Source organism: Melanotaenia boesemani, chromosome 16 (genome assembly GCF_017639745.1).
Source record: "Melanotaenia boesemani isolate fMelBoe1 chromosome 16, fMelBoe1.pri, whole genome shotgun sequence".
Taxonomy (NCBI): Eukaryota; Metazoa; Chordata; class Actinopteri; order Atheriniformes; family Melanotaeniidae; genus Melanotaenia; species Melanotaenia boesemani.
This window is the reverse complement of record NC_055697.1, coordinates 22,465,623-22,487,319: the sequence shown is the minus strand read 5'-3', so window position 1 is coordinate 22,487,319 and position 21,697 is coordinate 22,465,623. Positions and strand designations below refer to the sequence as shown.

The window sequence follows — 21,697 nt, the reverse complement described above, 5'->3', positions numbered from 1 at the left end:
GAGACAAATTAGAGAGCGAGCTGGCTGGGGAACAAGGAAGTAAATAAAGTCCATGTTCATGCTGTCTCCAGTCTGTTGTTTTATCATTTCTGGCTTTTTTTTGTTAAAAATAGTCCCAAGACCACCATCATTCCCTCGTCCTGTATGTCCTCTTCCATGCTGTGTGTTGTGTTTTCCGTTTGTTGCTGTTTCTTCTTCTTTGTTTTTTTTTTTTTTTTTTTGCCAGTTGTTGTTATGGTTCGTCTTCTACGTTTTGACGTTTGTCCAGCTCGGAGGACTAGATTGTAGATGAGTTGTGGGACAGCATCGTTATGTGTATGTTGTTCTGTGATTACATTTTTGGAGCACACCACACACAGTACGATCAAAACAGATTTTTTTTTAATCTTCACGTGTGAAGTCTCGACCAGATAAAAAATCTCATAAGATTAAAAAAATTGTTATGTGTGTACCAGGCCTAAGGCAAGGATGTGGCTAAAGGCTACGTTTTCTTGGTTTATTTGTCATTTCCCTCTTTGCTTTCAGTTTTGTTTCAGACTTCCGACCCAAATAATTACATTGTGGTGTGTTTATTCACAAACTCCACAGTAGTTTAAAACTACATGACTACAAAACTTGACCTATACTGATGAAATAACCAAGGCAATACAAATTTATTTGTATAGCACATTTCATGTACAAGACAATTAAAAGTGCTTTACATAAAACATTAAAAGCGTTACAGATGCAAAGAAAGCACTAAAAAAGAGTAAAAGGCAGCAACAAATAGCAAAAATAACTATGAAATCATAAATTAATCTAGCATGTTTACCTGACAGTAAAGGTTGCATTATGGGGTCAGTCAAACTAAAGAAATTTTAAAATTATGTAAACACGTTATTCAGACAAAATCGTACAAAACAGAAGATCTCAAAACCAGACTAACCCAGATGTTGGAGTTCAACTCCTGATCAGTCATCTTAAACTGGCTTAGGTGCTCTGAAAATGCTCTGAAGCTTTATTTTGCCTCTTTTTGTAAATACAGAACATCTTAGTGTACATTAATACAGTGAAATTCCCAAGAAAGCTGTTCACATTCATACATTTTTTTTTCATCAGATCACATAACACCTCGGAAATTGTGACTGAAAACCAGCTCCTTAAGACTACATGTCAACTCATTGTTATGTAAGGCATTTTCTGTTCAGCTGTAATAAAGTTCTGATCTTTATAAACAGCAGTAACATCTAAAAAAATCCCCGTTCAAGTAACTTAAAGACAACATCTGTGCAGTGAATCATGCTATACTTGCATGATGTTCTCCCACAGTCAGAAGTTAGAAGCTGCAGATTATCTTGAATGTTTTTTCACAGTCTACATAATCATGACTGGAGATATGTTTTGGTCAATAATTCGATTCCTCTCCTCTGGATGTATATTGGGACAAGGACAGGGATCCATTAAATAGCCGAGTTGAGCAATAAGTGTAGCTTAATTGGGCATATAACCATACTCATGGTTTGTTAATTTGATAACTTCCTGTGACTCCAGAGAACAAGCAACATATGCTTTCACATTTAGGTTTTTGCAATTTTATATGCACAAGCGTTTTATCACATTTAAAATGGTTCACTTGGTGCACATTTGTTATTTTCTTGCATGCAAGCAAATAAAAAAATGAACACATTTCTTATAATGCACCAGCTAAAAAAACAAACAAACAAATAAAGTTTAGAGGATTGAAGTTAAAAGTAAACCTAAGAGAGTGTAACACAGACATAAAGTGAGAATGCTGGTGCAACCAGATGGGTTTTTAAACGACAGCTGGCTGGCAGAAAGAACAGATCCTGTCAACGTTTAGACACAAGCTACAAAAATAACAGACAGATTGACATAATTCCTCTCAGGAGAAACTTGCAGAGACAAACACTTATTGTTGACAGGTGAAAATTGTTTGTATTTAAAAGAAAACAATTTTCTTCACAGAGCATCTGTTTGCCACATTTTCTCTCTGGCTCTTCACACGTCCCTGTCCGATTTTATTTGTCTGTCTGCTGGACAAGAGGGATCCACATTGCATGTTAATCTTAGCCAGTCGTGTGAAGAAATGCCTGGCAGGAGGCCAGGGCCTATTGACTGGGATTCATCGCAGAGCTGAGTGCATTGTGGAGCTCACTCTCATGGCTGGATGACACAGCTGAAAAGATGTTCATGACTGCAACACAAGGTGCATTACAGAGACCTCCAACTCTGAAGAGGGACAAACCATTCAAGTTTTGTTTGACCAATAGTGTTTGCAAAGAGTGCAGAAAGGAGCAGTGACAGATGCTTTGTGTGTGTTCATCCTTTGATAAAATCTTTTCCATCCGTTGATGACAGGCTGCTCTTTATTCTAGGGGCTTTCCGGTTTGTTTGCAACACATGTTCACAGTATGTGAAGATGCAGGAGCGACTGAGGAACTGTGATATAGTAGCTATGAAAGCAGCTGTTTTTCATGGACAGTCATTATCTATACTTTATCATGAAGACGTCCATGTTTAATTAATTTATGCAAAAAAATATTTTTCTGCCTGCCAAGTCAAATTAATTTAAGGCATTTCCCTGCATGTCATCTCAGTTTAAATACAGCTTTCTTGTCATCACATGTCAGCCAGATGTATTTTGGGTGTGATGCTAGTAGGAAGTACATTAATCATCATCATCATAAGTTTTCTTATTTTAGTAAAGAGTGTTCATTAGAGTAGGAAGTCTGAGTTGGTCATCCAGGCCATGAGACAGTGATGAAGTCCCAGATGACCTGTGGTCACTGTAGAAAACCCACATGATTTCGTTAGCAGTTGCATTTTTACTAACATGGGGAAAGGGTGGTGTGTTGAGCATATGTGTGATAATTGGAACTAGTTAGATTTAATACTTGGGAAAATTATAGGATGAGGGAGGTATAATGAGAGGGCGGCGGGGCAAAGTTTTCATTAGTGTTTAAAGGGTAACGATAGTGATCCAAACCTATTCTGACAATGTTTAATTTCACTACCTGAAGTGTAATAATGATTAATTTAATCTTAAAGTATCCGTTCTTTAAGCACAAATAGCAGCATAACAGCTGGAGTCTTTGAGAGCAAGTCCAAGTCAGGTTACACATCATGTGAAGAAAACTATGAGTACTAGTTTTCTTCAAGTCTCCAGTATTTTCACTGTTTAAACAAGATAGTATTTACTTTCTAGTTTAAATGTTCATGTTGTGCTCTTGAGTGCTACAGTTTCCAGGGTCAGCTAAGTCAATTTCAAGTTATATTTGATGAGATGAAATAATGACAACTGAGCAAACCTAATCTGCTGGGGAAGATCATGTGACACAGGGATAAAGTGTGGACTACATGCCAGAGTAGTACAGGTTCTTATTCCAGGAGTGTCAAATACTATTTTTCTTTAGTCAAAGTAGCTCTGATGTTGGCCTGAGGTGTCCATTGATGCCACCATAAACAAGCCCTTTAGGTTGTGCTCTTGTTTTTCTGCTCCCACTTACTCAGTCAAAGTTGGTTAGCTTTAGGTTTTAGAACAAAGATTTTGGTTTGGCTGAAAATGCATCCTTTTTTTTTAATGTTAACATTACATGCTGGAAAAAGCTGTAAATTACATCTTTTCATCTAAGTTCAAAGAAAAATTGGCTGAAACTTCTCATGGTTATAAATATAATATTTTATGATTTTTGATGGGTGCTCAAAGAAATTGTGATGAAGGTTGTAAATATTCTGATGGTAGGTTCCCAGAGGATTAATGGAAACCAGGAAAGTTGTTTATCTATGAACATTGTCTTAGCTGAGACAAATGGATCTAATTCATGTTTCTCTTTTTGTCTTTTCATATTAGAACTTTAGTTATAATCGGAAACTGTGTTCACAAGCATGACTTGGATCATTTTCTATCAAAATTACCATATCTGGCACTGAATATCTGGCACTCTTTCATCTTGCTTTCTCCCCTCTATCATTTTCATTTGCTGTCGCTTTCAAACCCCCACTCCGGTCCCCGTTCTTTTCTTTCAGAAAAAAAATGATTGCTGTCAACGTCAGCACTCAAGAAGGAGCCAAAGACAATCAATAAAATTATACAATGGCACAATTGTTTACGAGTGAGAAAGTTTAAAATGAAGTTTCCCTGACTGGAAGGACTTGCTTCTCTTTTCTCTTGGTTTCCTTTTCTTCATGAAATTGGAGTTTGTTAGTAGGAAAGCCCAGTCTGTTCCCTAAACTGTGGTTTACCCCTCAGCTCTGGGGAACACATTAGCCTGTCTACAGCAGCTGGAACTTCAGAGGGAAAGGGAAGGGGGAAAAGTGCTGCACTCACTTGTTCCTGTGCAGAAAATATAGGGGGATGGGGGCAAGAGAAAGCAAGCTGGACAGAGAAAGAGATGGTGATGCGGTCAAGGCCTGGAAAGTGGATCCATATGTGTTGAGGAGCTCTGTATTAACTAATAGGGAGCAGTGTGTGATGTGGCAGCAGCACAGTAAAGATAGCGCTCATTGCAATTTGAGCTTAGTCTTCGCATTTTTATTTTGTGTGTGTTCATGTTTACCTGGAAGGAGTCACTGATTTAAAAAACAGCTGACTTGGAGGGATCCTTATGCGGACTGATTCTGACTCTCACCACCTTGAAGTCTTAGGATGATTTCACAAGTCAAAATGTGCAGTCCAGTGAATTTTCTGCTTTGTTTTCATCAGTGGCATGACTTGTGTCATTAACACTGTGTTTTGATGCTTAGAAATACTGTAACATGTGCAGATGAATGCAGGTTGGCTTTGTTCACCCTGTGGCTTTGGGATTTTTCCAGAGAAAGCTTGCTTCACCAAAATCAGAAAGCACTTTTAAAAATATGACCACTGCAATGGTTCATAAGATGCTTGATATGATGACTACTTCCAAAACCACTCACCAAGTGTGTGAAATATTGTCTGTCTCTGTTTATCCAGGACAAAAATAGTAACAAGTGAATGTGTGTGAAAGTTATAACTATTTTAACATGATTTTGCTTTGATATTAGTGCAATTGGGTACATGATATGTAAGTGCTTTACTAAACTAACTTTAAAAAAACAAACTCAGGGAAACATGACTGACTGCCTGAAACAAGCATGACGACTGGTGAAAAAACGTCCCTTTACATCCATGTGCTTTATCAGATAACAGCAGTTATCTGATAATGAGAAATCAGATTTGCACACCTGTATTTCTACCCAGTTCTCCGATTACTTTGTGCATATAAACCTGTTATTGAATTTATTTACTTCTTTTACATGTGTTAACGGGATTCAAATCAAAGAAGACAGAAGTGACGAAGTGTCAGAAGACCTATCATGCCAAATGTTGTTTATAAATGAATGACAGCTGCAGCGTGTGGCCTTTTTGCACGGCATATAATCGCATCAGATATGATTTGTTAAAATGATCTGATTTCCTGAAATAATACACTGGCACTTCAAAAAAAACCTGGAGCATAAATACTGAGAGACCAGAACCAGGTGTGACAGGGGAACACAGAAGAGAATGACTGAGGAAATAAGACAAGACTAGAAACAAAAGAAGAACTAAATAAAACAAACTGAACCAAAGCCCACATATCATGACAGTAAGTAGGCAGTTTGTTTTTTCTTTAGCTTTACCTAGCAAAAAATATATAACTATTAAAGGAATGGAAAAGGAGCTACAGATTCAACAGGCCTTGGTAGCTGGTTTACTAAGTTTAACCTTACTTCCTTTTTTTTTTTTTTTTTGCATAGCCAAAAGGCCATTACAGCTACTGTACTGTAGCTTTTATTGACATTGTCTGTGACGTCACTTTGAATGACATCACTGAGCAGCTGGACTTATCCAACTAAATGTAAATATGTCATTGAGTTTGCAGTGAGCTAACTTTCCAAAAGTTAATTTAAAGTTAGACCAGCAGTGGGTAGAAAACACAAATACTTGGAAATAACTATGACCTCTTCAACTTAGGAGAAATCACATGCTAGCTCTGCTAGGACAATGGAGAAGAGGTTTGTTTCCATAAACATATAACGTGGCACTGCCATGTAATGCATCATTATGTTGGGCTCATTCAAAAATTAAGCTGTAAGTTACATCTGACACGTGTTAACATGGTATCATAAATGGAGCCATGGAGCTTGAAGCCTGAAGTTAATTAGCTCATAAAATTTTCAGGCAAATTGATATTTACAGTCTAATTCAGAGGCTGCTTTTATCTACTTCCATCAGAAAGAACACAGTTCTTTAAAAATTACTGCAAATGTCAGAGTTGTAAATGTGCCATCTCATTCATCTGTCGGAGCAGTACCAATAGATGAGTGATTGCCTTCCCCCTCATGCTCAAATCAGATTTATACATATTTTATATTAGCAAAACTTGCCTCATGTTAACTATTTGGTCCACTGAAACAATGGCTCTATTTGTTTTACCAATCACCTACTATTAAGAGTCTCAAAACCATTCTTTCTGGGAAATTTGCCTGATGTTGGTTTGGACTAGGCTATTATTGAAATATGTGTGTCTGTGTTTATTTGCAGAGAGGAAAGAGGAGAAAAGGCCTCCATGCGACCATGTGTTCTTGCATTTATCTCTCTGACGATCAGTAACACTGGGTAAATGTTTTCGTAGGAGATGTTTCAACTGTAGTCCCTGTATGATCCACATTTAAAGACCAATTCATATTTACATATTTTTAATATGTGTCTATGTGTGTGTGTGAGTGTGTGTGTTGGTGCATGTGACAGCTCACTGCAGTGGAAAGAGACTGTGTGTCATCGTTTACACAGAAACAGAGGGGAAATTAAACACATCCTCCTCCCCTTCTGAACCATCTATTCTCCTTCATTCCTGTAATCAAAATGGTTCCCATGCTCTACAACGCAGTTGGTTGGGAAAAGAGCCAAGGAAAATGGACACACACATGCATGCACACACCAATTTGCCCTGCTGGATTTTTATACACTGTGTCTTGGTCTACTTTCTGGTTTTTCCAGAAATGATTTCCAGACCTGCAGGACAGACAGCAGCATTGCCCTAAAGTGTTTGGGCTTACCAGCCAATGATGTCACTTTAGATGTGTATGAGTCATGAAAGCAAAGTTTCCAATAAATCACGGCTTTGGTCAGACAGCTGATAATCAACAGTTATTTGATACAGTCTTGACCATATGTTACTATTTTTAGCTTAGAAAACACAAGACCAATATGTTTCTTTGGATATGCAAGTATCTGTTCAATGACACTGGAACCTCTTACACCATTTGTGTAAAAAGTTAGTTCACCTTAATTGGTTAAAAAAAATTATTTAAATACACAGCGGAAATGCAAAGTTGTCTCTATGAAGGTGCAGGCATACTCAACATTTATCTAAAATTCTGTTGCTTTTGTATGTTTTAAATATACAAATCTTCATACTCCACACTTGTGGTGTAGCTTCAGAAAATTGTAAAAACTCCAGACAGGCCTTTAAAACTAAAACAAATATGCATTAAAAATAGATCTATTTTATGCCTTCATTATCTTTGCCAGCACAGTCCAGGCAGTCATTAATTTCCGATTAGGTTTGAGGCCAGCAAAATTTATGGTCTCAAGCACTGGCTCATAACAGCATTACTATCAAGTCATGGGGCCCTCTTATGGCTGCATTTGCATTAATAGAGAGGAAGTCACATTGAACGGAAATCACAACACACTAAAAAATAAGAGAGAAATTTCACCTCAAGTTTCAAACAGTTTATGGCCAGTTCCCTCTCCAGAGCCACGTCTTTCAGCTCTTCCAGGAGAACAGTGAGATGTTATTCCTCTGCAGGTGTTGGGTCTATCTTCCCTGATGCGTCTTTGTGGTGGCACATGTCTGAAACACAGATGTGCCTATCGGGGTGTGAATGTGTGTGTGAATGGGTGAATGTGATAAGTAATGTAAAGCGCTTTGAGTGGTCAAACTGACTGGAAAAGTGCTATATAAGTACAAGTCCATTTACCATTTTATTGCAGAGAACTCTGTGACTGGAAATATACTTTTAAGTCCATGTTTCTGCTATTGTTTGGGACTTCTGTTGTGCGCTTCTTTAAAAAAATCACACATCTACCCAGATGCAATATAGAAATGACCAGTAGAGGCAGTGTAGTATATATCTAATGTCCCTGATCTTAAATACCATTTACAATGTATGTATTATTTATTTATTTATTTTTATTATGTCTACATACAATGTTTTCATCCTACAAATCCACCCAAGCTCTATATAGTTTGAGTTTAGACATGTGCCCTCTAGTGGAGTCCTCTGATAACACATATAGTATGTAAGCAAGTATATGAACAATCTGCCAACAACAGAGCCAGTTACCTAGATGAGCATGAGTCTACGAAGGGAATATACTCCCAGTCTGACGATTAACCAAGCCTTCTTTTGCAGGATGCCTCTTTCAGACATTTTTAATCCTGATATCTTTTTTTCTGGACTGCCACACCCGGTAACAATCAATAAAGGGTCACTAACATCAAAAGGTAAATCAACAGCTTTCCTTTAAGCTAAACTCTCCAGTGGCCATATCTATGCAGACAACACCCCAGTCCACCTGTCAGTAGGGCAGTATTTTGTCATTTGACATTTTGTCATTGAGAAGTTGATAACATTTTTCAAAGCTTGAGTCCTGCTAGTGTCATGCAGTTAAATGTATACCTGGCATAAACTGGACCCTAATCTGGTCACTTCCGAGGTTGCCAGTAGTTTAAAAAATGATGTAGTATGAGATTTCCCTAGAGAAACCAAACACATTAGACTTCATCTCCTCTCAGTATAGGAGTTCAAAGTTTTGTGGTGGCTGACCAAAAATGAGACGCCTTAAAGTCCCCTTTGACTTTCATGCAAAGCTACAAGCACATTAGAAACTCACAGACATATGTTTGTTCTTAAAAAGACGAAAAACCTTCTGAACAACATATGGAACCCATAGTGGTTTCCGTACTGGTGTCAGCAAGGATATGGTTTTACCCAGGCTGATTTGGACACCTACAAAGAGAGGAACTGCTCACTGGAGAAAAGACCTACTTTTAGCGTTGACCGTGAATCTGATAAACACTGAGACATTTTCTCGAATCACAGTTAAAACGTTTACCTATTTATCACTATTTTTTGTAATTACACTAAACTTGTGGAAGCAGGCACATATGCAGACATTAAGTGATCTTCTGATCTTTTGACTTGATGTTATGTGCTGCATGAGCGTGTTGAATCCTGTCCTATTTTTATCTGCATTATACAACCTTAAGGGCACAAGTTCAGAGCTCAGCTGTGTAAATCCTGTACCTTCAAGTACTTTTTCTTTTAATGAAAATATGCTCTTTGCTTTGGATTCAGTAAAAGAAACAGGAAAGTTTAAGTGACTGCAGTAGAACATATATACAGTTCCTTACCCAACAAATGTTTCTGTGTGTGAATGTGTGTATTTTGAAGTGGTTTGACTGTATATCTAAGCAGTGCCAGGTGTGTGGGTTTTAATTTATAGACTTCAGTTTGTAAGGGTTCAGACCCAAGCAACCTCCTCCTCGTCTTCCTGTCTGTGTGCTCATATGTGCCATAGAAAACTATCAAGCCACAATCCATCTAAGTGTCAATGGAGTTAAAGTTTGCACCTGGTCTAGCTATAAAACGGTAGTTAGTGTAATGGCTTTGAAATGAGGCTCTAAAAGACCAAGGCTGTAACATTAAACAATGATAAATCAGTTATTTTCAAAGCAACCTGTGTGTCTGCCAGTCTAGCTGTTTCATTGCCCCTTTTGTCATGATGTTGTCTGCATCCACAGGACTGAATCAAAACTCAGCAAGAGACAAGAAGGAAAAAAACATCGGGAATTGTTCTCAGCTCATGATCCTTAAAAATACTACTTTATCCAAAGCAAACAGAGTTGTTTAGTCCCTCCTCCTTCAATCTGATATGTCACTCCTGTTTCTTATCTAAACTCTCAAGAATGTGTAGCACATTCTTTTTTTGTGATGTGAAAGTATAATCTACTTTTTCATCAATGTGAGGCAATGACATAGATCAACAAAACAAAAACCTTTTCAGAAAACAAAGCTACCTACATTAACCATTTCTGATCTGACTTATTCAAAATAAAATCTAATTCTGACAGGTATGCTATTTATTTTTTCATTTTATTTACTTATGTATATATCTTTAACCTAAAACCTGAGATCCCAAAATTGGTGATTTTGAGAACAGATGATACTCAGCTGTGCCAAAATGGCCATTTTAATGTCTCAAATGACCTCGCATGAACTGTCTTTATTAAAACTTCTTTAGTTTCACTCTGCTTCACTGTATCAGAGTTGGCCTTTGCAGAGTTAATGTTCACATATTATGCAATGATTTGATAGAGAGTTAGGGCTACAGCTACATCATTGCAAATGGATATTCATATCCAATCCAAAAGTTTTTTTCTTTTGTTCATTTTTAGGCAAGCCTGAAACTTTTTTCATTTGTGGCATGTGCCATTTTCATTTATTCTTCACCAGTGACACTGATATTTAGACATTTTTACAAATCTTATCACTCCAAAATGTTTCCAATTGACATTGTGTTTGTTTTTTAGCCAGGTTCTGCCTACACTGGCTGCTTGAATCAGCAGAGTAGCAAACAAAAGTGTGTGTGACTGACTTGTCTCACATTTTTGGACTCTTCCTGTGGTTTTTGGTTTTTGTTGTTTCCTTCTCCCACCTAGCCTCCTTAATTTTACTGCGGCTATAGCGTAGAAACGCTGCATCTTAACCTTGGTCTGAAATAGCTCGGTGAGTCACTTGGGTGGTCAGGACAGACAGACTCATATGGCATAGTGATTTTCCACAAGTCATTCCAGATTGCTGACTAGTAAAAATTAGTAAGTGATATGTAAGCTACGGCGTCTACATGTTCTGTGTTTGTTCTGCCTTCTCACCTAGGCTCAGGGTTGGCTTGGCAGCCAACTGCTGCATTTTACGCACTATGTGCATGATTTTTCTGAATGCAGTGTGAGTTTGTGTGGGTGTTTGTTTGATGGCGACCTCTGTAAGCACCAAACAACCTCCATTTGTTAAACACAGATCGCATTAAGATTGACCGAAGTCAAAGTAGCAACAGTCACCATGACACAACCAGTATCATTAACTGTTATCGTTATGATAGCAGAGTCCTGAATGTCTTGGCAGAGAGTGGTATCCACCTGACGTCCACTTTCTCTCAGCTGTGTGTGTGTGTGTGTGTGTGTGTGTGTGTGTGTTTCTCTTCTTCCTCTCTCCATCTGGTTATACTCTCATCTCAAATGGAGTGTGCCAGGAGAAGGGGAACAGAGTGATTATACAGACTCCTGTGTGAGGTGTCTTAAAAGTATGATTCCTTGTTTATGTATATCCTTCTTTAGTTGGTGTGTGGGTGCGTTGTTCAATGTTCAAGCAAAGCCCAAATGAGTCAGGAGTGTAGGATTTTTTTGGTTATACTTGTATGTATTTGTACACCAGTGTGTTTATGCACGTAAAGTAAGGTTGTTACAGGCAATCGCTATCTTTGTCATCATCTAATAATAACTTCACCTCCAGGGTAGATATCATTTACTGCTGGGTTTAACACACTGACACGGAATTAAAGAGTTTAAAAGTGAAAATATAACAGTTCATGAATCAGGTGTCGCCTTTTTATATTGTAAATATCTGCAGATGTCTGTGAAGAGAGAAAGAAATTAGCACAGCCTGAGTAAATAAATGAATATTTTGGAAGAATGAATACTTTGAATGGGTCTTTGCTTTTTCATGTCCTTGTGTACGGACTCGTCTTGATATGGCACTGCATGAGCTCTGACTTTAGCCTGCCCAACAAAGATGATTCAGAGCTGCAGACAGACATGTCTGTAGAGTTTCCACTGCCAGAGAAACAAGCCCAACCAGAGCTGAATGTACTCACTATTTACTGTGTATTTGTCAGGTTTCCATCTTCTGTGATGTGTTAGCACATATTTAGGAATCGGATGTTCACTGTGCTGTGCTTTACATCCAGCAAATAAACTTTTGATCTTTTTTTTTGTGCATTTTAACTTGAGTTTTTTGGCTGCCTCTGTCCCCTGTGGTGGCAAGAGAGTTATTTTCTTTGTGTGGGGTTCTGTTTAGAAGACCTGTGGTTTAGCTGTAATTATCTGTCCACTCATAAAACACATCATCTGACGAAGTCTGAGGCAGAGGGACTGTATTTAAAGCAACACTGAACTTTAGATTCCTTTCTTTCTTTTTATTTATTTACTTGCTTGTTTACTTATTTGCTAATTTATTTATGTTTCTTTTTCACCAAATCCATTGGTTAAAATACGCCTTTGTGGAAAATTTGGCCCTCAGTTGAACCTTATCCCAGCTGAGGGCCACACCATGTACGGGTTTACCAGTCCATCACAGATAGGGCAACATGACTTTGCTATGGTAGGAGCAGAGAAGAACAGGGATTAATTGATAGGGAAGAACTGGGGATGATGACTTGCAGAATGCATTCTGCATTTTAATAATATAAACATTTTATATTTAGGTGGGAACAAATAGTTTAAACAGAGCTGTTTCTGCAGACTTTGGGGGAAAACTGCAGAAAAATGCAGGTTTTCTGCTGTACTACAGCATTTCTATTGTGTTGTACTAACAAGAGAAAACACTAGTTGTCATTCTCAGCAATTTACCACCAGCAGGCAAAAATGCTGTTTAATTTAAACGTGCATGTGTTCACTTAGCTTATGTGTCTTTGGACCACCTCCACATGATTTTTTTTTTTTATCTTTTTTTCTGTGTGTCATTGTAAGGCTGAATAAGCAGCTGAAATGTGGAGTTGTCTGCAGCATGAACACCATCACAGAAATCCCCATAGATTCTGAAACATGAACCAATGTCATTTCATATATAATCACAGAAAAATCAAAATTTACTGAGACAGTAATGGTGTTTTTGCCACAAGTTTGTAATTAAAGTTTATTCAGACATCAGATATTTAAAACGTCTCTTCTTCACTTTTTCTTACATACAAAGTAAAATTAATTTGAAACCCTGAGAAAGCTTTTTTTCATCGAAAGATGTCAAAATTTAGAAAATGCTACAAACGTATATTATTTTGAAACAGAAATAAATAAAACTAGTTCACAGCAAAGCTAGCAAATATGCAAAACTGCTTATTGAAACCAAACACTGAGAAGATAACATCTTCACTGTGCTGACTTTTAATAGGATGATTATGATTTACCATCTTAATCACTTACTTAGCTTTATCTTTATGAATCTACAAAGCAGAAGCAGGCGCTGATGGGAATGTTTTATTGTTTTAATATGTTTGATTACACATTAAATATAGAAGCTTAAAAAAAACAGGTAACCCTTAATGGGTGTATTAAACTTCAGACCATTGTGAAGCTATTACCACAATGACCTCCTAGCTAAAAATGGTTCATTTTTTTTATCAAGATGGCATCATCATGACAACGTTTTCCCTCTCTGTTTTGCTCTTGCAGACCAAGCTCCCCGTACTATTGTTGGGCCGCTCATCAGACCTGAGACCAGGGGAGTTTGTGGTTGCTATCGGCAGCCCGTTTTCCCTCCAAAATACAGTTACTACAGGAATCGTCAGCACCACTCAGCGAGGAGGCAGAGAGCTGGGCCTTCGCAACTCTGACATGGACTACATTCAGACCGATGCCATCATTAATGTAAATAATAGATAAGAATGCAATGATATGAATTTATACAATTTTTTTCATAAACATCGATGATAAGGGGAGATATGTTTTTGGTTCACAGTATGGCAACTCTGGAGGGCCTCTGGTAAATCTGGTAAGCCCCCTTTTTTTATACATGCTGACCTGTTGTAATCTAGTGATCCAGCTTGTTACTAGATGTTAACTGAGGTTTATTGCATTAGGATGGTGAAGTAATCGGGATCAACACACTGAAAGTGACAGCTGGCATCTCTTTTGCCATTCCCTCAGACAAGATTCGACAATTTTTGGCTGAATCATACGACAGGCAGTCCAGAGGTATGAGCACTCCGAGACACAACTTATGACATTTTTATTGCTTCTTTTCAAAGTGCTGAAGGTAAAAAAAAAAAAAAGCTGGGCTAAGGTCCCATTTGGACACAGAGTAAAGAAACCACAATTCAGTGCACCTTTCTGGCTATTTTGTTTTTCCTCTCTTCACGCTTTCTTTGAGATTTATTCACTTCATTTTGAGCTTTAATCAAGATTCAACACAGCAAATAAATTCTTTTTATTTTACTGCTTTCAACCCTTACCTCACAGTGTATTTTAGACCCAAAGATACTCCACATGTATAGTGTATATGGCTGCCAACTCCTTGAATCGATTTATCCAAATGATGATTTAACACAATAACAAGCTGTCCCAAATAAATGATGAAACACATCAAAATGGAGCATGTGCATGTGCCAGACCATTCTCATGTTAAACTACATAAAAATGCTTTGGTCAGTCCACAGCACAAAACTCAAGTTCATTATGATAAAAACTAAGATCTCAATTACACAACTACCTAAATTATTAAAGTTATTTTTTAAATTTATAAATTGTCCATGCATTGGCTATTTGCAGGAAGGACTTCGTGTATCTTTCTGTCTTCCGGCTTCTTGAAGAAGCCTATGGCTGAACACACTTTGCTCACTATCTTGTGTAGAAGGGAGTGAAGAGTTGCTCATTATATTTGTACAGCAGTTCAGTCCCCAGCAGATCCAACACTTTGATCTTGATTCTTGAAAGGTTGTATGGATGAAAACACACTTTTACCACTTTGATATCCTGTGAGTAGATAATTTTATTTTCCTAAATATGTCTTAGTTGAAAAGCAGTGCAGAACCTCCTCCTTTTAGCTTTCCGCTTACTGTATTGTCTTGATATACTCGTACAGTCTTAACCCAGCGTATATACACATGAGGAGTCTGGGATATGTTCCTGCAGCCATATCTAGATGAAACACATGATAACGCATCCTCTGTATTCCTTTTGTGTATTTCATAGTGCTTCAAACTCGTCCACTTTGTTAACGAACATCACATTTCTCATCAGATTGGTTGGAAAAAATACTTTTAAGTGGCCTTTGCTTTTTCTCTCAACCTTGCTTCAGTCCTGCATCCTCTTTATTTCCTCTTTAACTCATGTGGAATTTGGTGTTATTTTGATCATTAATTTGGTTTTGAAGAGCTTAACCAGTGAATCCTGCTGTTAAACAGATGCTTGTCATGACATATCTCGAAAAGAGTCCAATTTACAAAGAGAAACCACTTGATCAGCACAGCCTCCAAACCAGCATGAGTGCTTTGCAAACTTGATTGGTTATTGTTATTATTACTATTCATTCATCAGATTACTCATGCAATGGTGGTTGAGTCATTTTGGTCTTGACAAGAGCTGTTCCACATTTTATTTGTGAGATTTAATCCTCCTGCATGAGATGCAAAATGATACAATGAGACATGATAATGATGAAACAGACTTTTCTGAAGTAGCCTGACACTTTCCCACTGTGCTGTCCATCTTTAGGAAGAACAGATGCCAAGAAGAAGTACATTGGTGTGAGGATGATGACTTTAACTCCAGTGTAAGTTGCTTACTTTAATGCCAACTGCCATCAGTGTATTCATTATATCTAATTTAGATTTATTATGTTTTAATCAAGAAACTGCATAATTTATTATTTCAAAGACTATTTTGTTTCTCTGTTTTCTACTTCAAGGTTAGCCAAAGAGCTGAAAACTCAACTCCGTGACTTCCCTGACATCACCTCAGGAGCTTATGTTATGGAGGTCATTGCAAAGACACCAGCTTCAATGTAAGGAAGATACTATGCTCGCATAATTTAAAATAATTACTCAATAGAGACTAAACTGTAAATTTATGATTTTCACTGAGGTGAAAACCTAGGTTTGACTGTCTCTGAGGTATGTGACGTTTTCTTTGGCCTTTAACATCACACATGTGGACTCAATTTTCCGCAAGAATCTTGTCACTCTCCCTGCAGCTGCTGCTTGCTGCTCGTAATGCAAATAGACTCTATATTTCATTTCTACTCCTAATTTTATTACTTTAGTGTAACTGTCAAGAGTCACAGAGCCTCCTTCACAACTGTCCTATGAAGTTGTAAATTCATGGCTCTCTCAAGCATGCCTGAAGTGCCTGGCCCTCTAAAATAAACCCCCTCCTCCCACAATCGCAGCCCACTCAAATCAGCCACCACCACATCTTCAGTAGAGTGGGGTGTAGAAGACGCTGAGGTCAGCTATTTCCTTTAAACCTAATGCAGAGACATTACTGGCTGCACTGTGGTTTTCCTGCGCCTGCTCACCCAGCCCACTTTGGAGTGGCCCACGTCTTACGAGTCCTTGTTAGAGTTTACTCATTGCTTAAATCGCAATTTCTCTGAATAACAACATTTCTGTGGTTCCTTTTTATTATTCTGTGTTATTTTCCAGGCTAAATTTCCTAGTTTTTGATCTTGATCCATGTTGTGTTGGTTTACAACCTTTGGACATCTTGACCGTGTTGTTGAGAACCTTCTATTTGTTGTGCTTATGGGGTTGTTAGACCAGCTGAGAGTAATGAGGGACATACAGGAATGCAGATGTGTTAATGGGTGCTGTTGCAAGTGAAGGTGTGGTGATCTGTGTTTACATGTGGCTGTTATTAAGCAGCTGCTTTTGAGATTTGGCTTTTTATCACTGCTGGTTTCTGTATTGGACTGTGCATAATTTCAGATTTACTAGTTTCTTTTTCTGATCATGTGTGCACATTTGGCCAAAATATGTATACAATTTTATCTGTATAGCACTAAAACCTTTCAACATTATTACCTGATTATCATTGCTTCATCATTAAAGTTCTTATAAAATGAGGCTGCACTGATTTTAGGTTGTACATGTGTAAAACACTTGAATACATCTGTATGCCATTACATTAAAGACACATTTATTTCCTATTTTAAATGTAGATTTTTAAAGGCTTCAATATGCTTTAACCCACAAAAAAATTTTATTTCCCTCATTCTTCTCAAACAGGGGTGTACGGTGCTTTTGCAGGGGAACAAACAGCATTGCGTGCAATACTGTGGGTCATGCGTGTTTCAACAGAAAATTGCACCTATTCTATTCTATTCTATTCTACAGTCATTTAGCAGACGCTTTTATCCAAAGCGACTTACATTTGAGAGGAAGAACAACACAAGCATGAATTCAAACAAGAATTTTAAATTACTCTTATGGTTATACGAAACAAACATAATCTGACCCTGTAAAATGACACTAAGTAAAGCCTAATCAACTCCATCCCTAGCCAAACACAGTGGTGATGACATCATCCTATGGGGATTTTTTTTTTCTTTTTTTTTTGACAGAGTCTTGAAGACTATTTAGTATTGCACCATATTAAGCTTCACCAGCTTTTTCTTATATCCTGAGTGAGATCCATCCCTTCAGAGACTACTCATAATCTAAGTTTAATGCTTCTGTTTTAATGACAACCCCGCAACCTATTTGGAAGAAAGAGTTGTTTCAAGGAATCCATGTGAAAGTGGCTGACCTACAAAAGAATGTGAGCTGGAACGTTTCTGCAGGGAAAAATTGGAGAACCCTCCAAGGAAAAGGTATCCCGAGCATTGAGGATCATTCCCATGAAGATCTGAGGTTGACATTGCTGCCAAAGGTGCTTTAAAACCTCCAATGTCCTCCAATGACAACATAGGGACTAATAAGATATACCCACAATCTTCATATAGGGACTTATTTTGGACAGGAAGCTCTACTTCCTGTCCAAAATCATTAATGATGTTTTGTTTAAATAAGATTCCGACTCTCAGACTTGTCCCTAATGACCAGAAAAAACTTAAACATATAAGCTAAATGAAAGCTCAGGTTTTAAGAAGAAAAGAACAAAAGTAGAAGTGTGAATGCCAGTGGAACTGAGATTTTTGGGATAAAGTGGGGAAAACCAAAGGTGTGAAAACTTTCCATCAGCAATGTCCATATTGTGTGCATGCAGATTTATGTTGTTGTTGTGCACGTCTTTTTGTGTCTTATTTATGCATTTATTAATGTAAAAGTGACAGGAAATTAGCTAAAATAAAGCGATGGAAGATAATATAAAACAGCAGGGCTTATAAAACCTTTTGGTCAACAGTATGCCCAGCTTGCACAGCATTACCATCCACCTGACTTCATCAGAGGCTAAAACTATCCCATAATAACACAAAACTCCTACAAGATAATCTGGCCAAGAAAAGATTTTACTATTATCCAGGCAACATGTGTTTGTAATTTATGAAGCCCCCATAAGTCGTCTCCTCTTCTTCTATCCTTCAGTGGTGGACTTAAAGAGCATGATGTCATCATCTCCATCAATGGCCAGAGGATTTCATCAGCAACTGACGTCAGCACTGCTATCAAGAGAGACGACATCTTAAAAATAGTTGTGCGCCGCAGCAATGAGGACGCCATCCTCACTGTTGTTCCCATGGAGATTGACCCTTGACCCTCCATAAATCACACTACAGGAACTGGAGTAAGGTTTAACTCATCACCAGTGGACCTTTATATTGGAGGGGGCTTCTACTGACATGCCCTCCCCCTGTGGGCAAAGGCCCAGTAGCACCACAGACCCAGAAATATTCTGGCTTTACCTTGAAACAAATGACTGTACAGATGCTTTAAAAGTAACTGTACTTTATCTTCTGTGTGTGTTTCCACTTTTAGTCTTTCATGCTTTGATCAATACTACTACTGTTTGGTCACAAACATAATAATATTATTGTTTTATCTACTTTATTTTAATTTTTTTTTATTTGGTTTTGCTCAGTCAGACCTTTTGCTGGAATTTTAAGCAAATTAAAGGCTAAGTGAGCAAACTGGATTTGTATAAATGTTTTTTCTCAGCTTCTTTTTTCCAAGTACTGTAGAATATTTTTATTGATTATGTGTTGTATACTGAAAAGAATAAACGGTTTACCTACATGTGTTTAGACATTTCATATGCTGACTTTCTCATTTTCTTTTCACCCCTTACTTTAATTTCTATACACACACAAAGGTGTGCACAGCTATCTTTATTGTGGCATTTCAGTGACTTTCATTGTGTACAGGCCAATATAAACATTGAGCCTGCCCTTTATCAGTTCATAGCGTACCTTACTCTAACCTTGTCCTAACATCATTTTTCTCCAGAAATGATGTTCTGCCTCATTAGGACCAGTCTTTAACTTCCATAAGGACTGATTTATATCAGAAAAGGTCCTAAAGTGGAAACAAGAACACACACTGTTTTAAAACTGCACTCAGGAATGTGTCAGTATTTTCTTTGTGTAATTGCACAGTTCACGTAACCTTTGTTTGTGCAAATACATAGACTAAAGGGGGAATAAAGCCAATCTGGATCTGGTTTGAGTTTGGTTTTATTGCCTTCATATGGCTTTGATGGAGGTCTGGTGTGATTGTTAGGCCAGGGGCTGTGGAGTCTGACCTCAGAGACAGAAATGTGAGCCAAAAGGAGACCGGACCCATGATGCAGTGGTCGCCAGTGTGGGCCTCTCATGAATACACTCAATGTTTTGGGAGAGATTTTTTGTTTACCACATTCGTTTTGGATGAATATGATAAAGCAGACCTCATGAGAGCTACAGAAACCATCACAGGCTCTGGACTTTTTTTTCTTTTTTAATCAGATGTTGAATTTGCAGTGGTAAAACTCTACATAAGTCTTTCCTTCTTATATTGTAACCCATATGCAAGCATAGCCCAAATTTAATAACTTGTATTGTGTTGATGGTAGAGAGAGAGAGAGAGCGAGAGAGAGAGAGAGAGAGAGAGAGAGAGAGAGAGAGAGAGAAACAAACCTCAATTGATTTGCAAGTATGCTGAAAATACAGAAATTTTGTTTTGTCTTTTGGGGTTTGGCTTCTCAGTTTTCACATTTGACTTACAGATATTGTCTCTGATAACAACTAAATGTTTATTTTTTCTGTTTTTTGGGTTTTTTTTTTTTTTTCATTTACATACATCATGGTACTTTTATCACAGAGAAGAACTTTCTAATGGTGGCAAGCACCCCACAGGCATGATAAACAATCATTTAATAGTTTTACCGATTTTTGATTAATTTAATCACACCAATGATAGATGTATGTCTATATTTGACATCAAAAGTCAGACATGATGCACAAAAACAAAATGAAAAAAAAAAAAGAAAAATAAAGACTGAAGATAGGCAGTAAGTGTTGCTGCCATCTTCTGGTTCTAAATCAGTATTGCAGGTTGGCCTTATATTTCAATACTGCACATTTTGAAATTACAGTACATAAACAGACCATTGCACTCAGCTGTTAAGTTTACTTATTAATGAAGTCATGACTGCCAGATTGCCAAGACCACAAAACAGCCAGTCATATGGGGCATGGCCATATTACATCATCACCGCTGGGACTTTGATATGGACTGACAATTTCTCTCCAGGTCCAACCACATGCAAATGCCAGATATTTATATATTTAACATTCACTAAATACAGTGTTATCTCTGTGTTGCATGGTGATAATGGAAATTGAGTGACTGACAAAACTTTTGGCTATGCGGCAAATTCTGATCTTTTACTCATCTAAAATACTAAGAAATAACCTCAATATGTTGCAACTGTACTGCAGGCTATACAGCCCTGGATGACAATTCTGATGTCATAACGTGATGAACTGGCCTTCTGTAAATACATTATTTCATTTTCTTTGAGTGAGATGGAGAAAAATACAACTTAAAATTGCCCAAAGAGTATTCCAAATGACTCTGAAGGGGAGTTAGTGTCTTACCCAACCTGGTATGAGGAAGATGTTGTGAAGTATCTGTCTGTGCTGAGTAATGGTCATTTCAGTGTTGATACAGTTGGGACCACTTTGCCCTGCAGAGCTAGAAGTCACTTCTAATTCATTTTACTCTATTTACGCCCACACGCGAGAAGTGGTACTGATGAAATATACTTTTTTGGTTACATTTAACATTGGACGCATTTGAAAACTCAATCCATTATATACCCCTTACTCCCCCTAAACTATATTTCTTCTGTTTTATAAAGAATTCAATTTTATTGAGACAACAAATTAATCAATTCAGTTTTGTTTTGTTGTGTTTCTGATACAAATATTACCCCATGCTAATCTAAAACTCTCAATAATATGATAATTTGCAAGTGATTGTAATTTGAAATCATTATGCTTATAGCTTATATTGTTATCTGAGAATAAACAACTTGTAGGCTATCTGAAAATACTGCAGTTCTTCCTCATGGCCCCTTCTAGCACATTGCACCACCATGTTGCTGAAGCAGCACTAGAAGGAAGAAGCCAGACACTGATTTTAGGTTAGGCTTTTTGCATTTTTGCATTTTTTAAAATGTACACTAAACATTCAAACCAGTGTGTTTAGATGAAAGAGTCCAGTTTGCACTTTTATTTCTTTCCACAAGTGTTAACTGTGTGGAATTAATCTTAATTTAAACACATTTTTTCTGAACAAATAGTCCCTATAAAAATGACTCATGGAATGTTTAGAAATTTGAGTAAATGGACCCTTTAAAATGGGTGTAGATATTATATATATATATATATATATATATATATATATATATATATATATATATATATATATATATATATA

The 21,697-nt window shown here is 37.4% G+C and overlaps 1 protein-coding gene across 1 annotated transcript in view; it reads left to right on the top strand.

Moving 5' to 3' along the window:
• LOC121655104 (serine protease HTRA1A-like) overlaps positions 1-19,027 on the top strand; it is a 30,689-nt gene extending 11,662 nt beyond the window's left edge. The window contains exons 4-9 of the mRNA XM_042009527.1: positions 13,515-13,709; positions 13,801-13,833; positions 13,922-14,036; positions 15,555-15,612; positions 15,748-15,843; positions 18,365-19,027. Of these exons, the coding sequence (XP_041865461.1) occupies positions 13,515-13,709; positions 13,801-13,833; positions 13,922-14,036; positions 15,555-15,612; positions 15,748-15,843; positions 18,365-18,533 (666 nt within the window). The 3' untranslated portion in view covers positions 18,534-19,027. The remainder of the gene's footprint in view (positions 1-13,514; positions 13,710-13,800; positions 13,834-13,921; positions 14,037-15,554; positions 15,613-15,747; positions 15,844-18,364) is intronic.
• Positions 19,028-21,697: the final 2,670 nt, after the last annotated feature.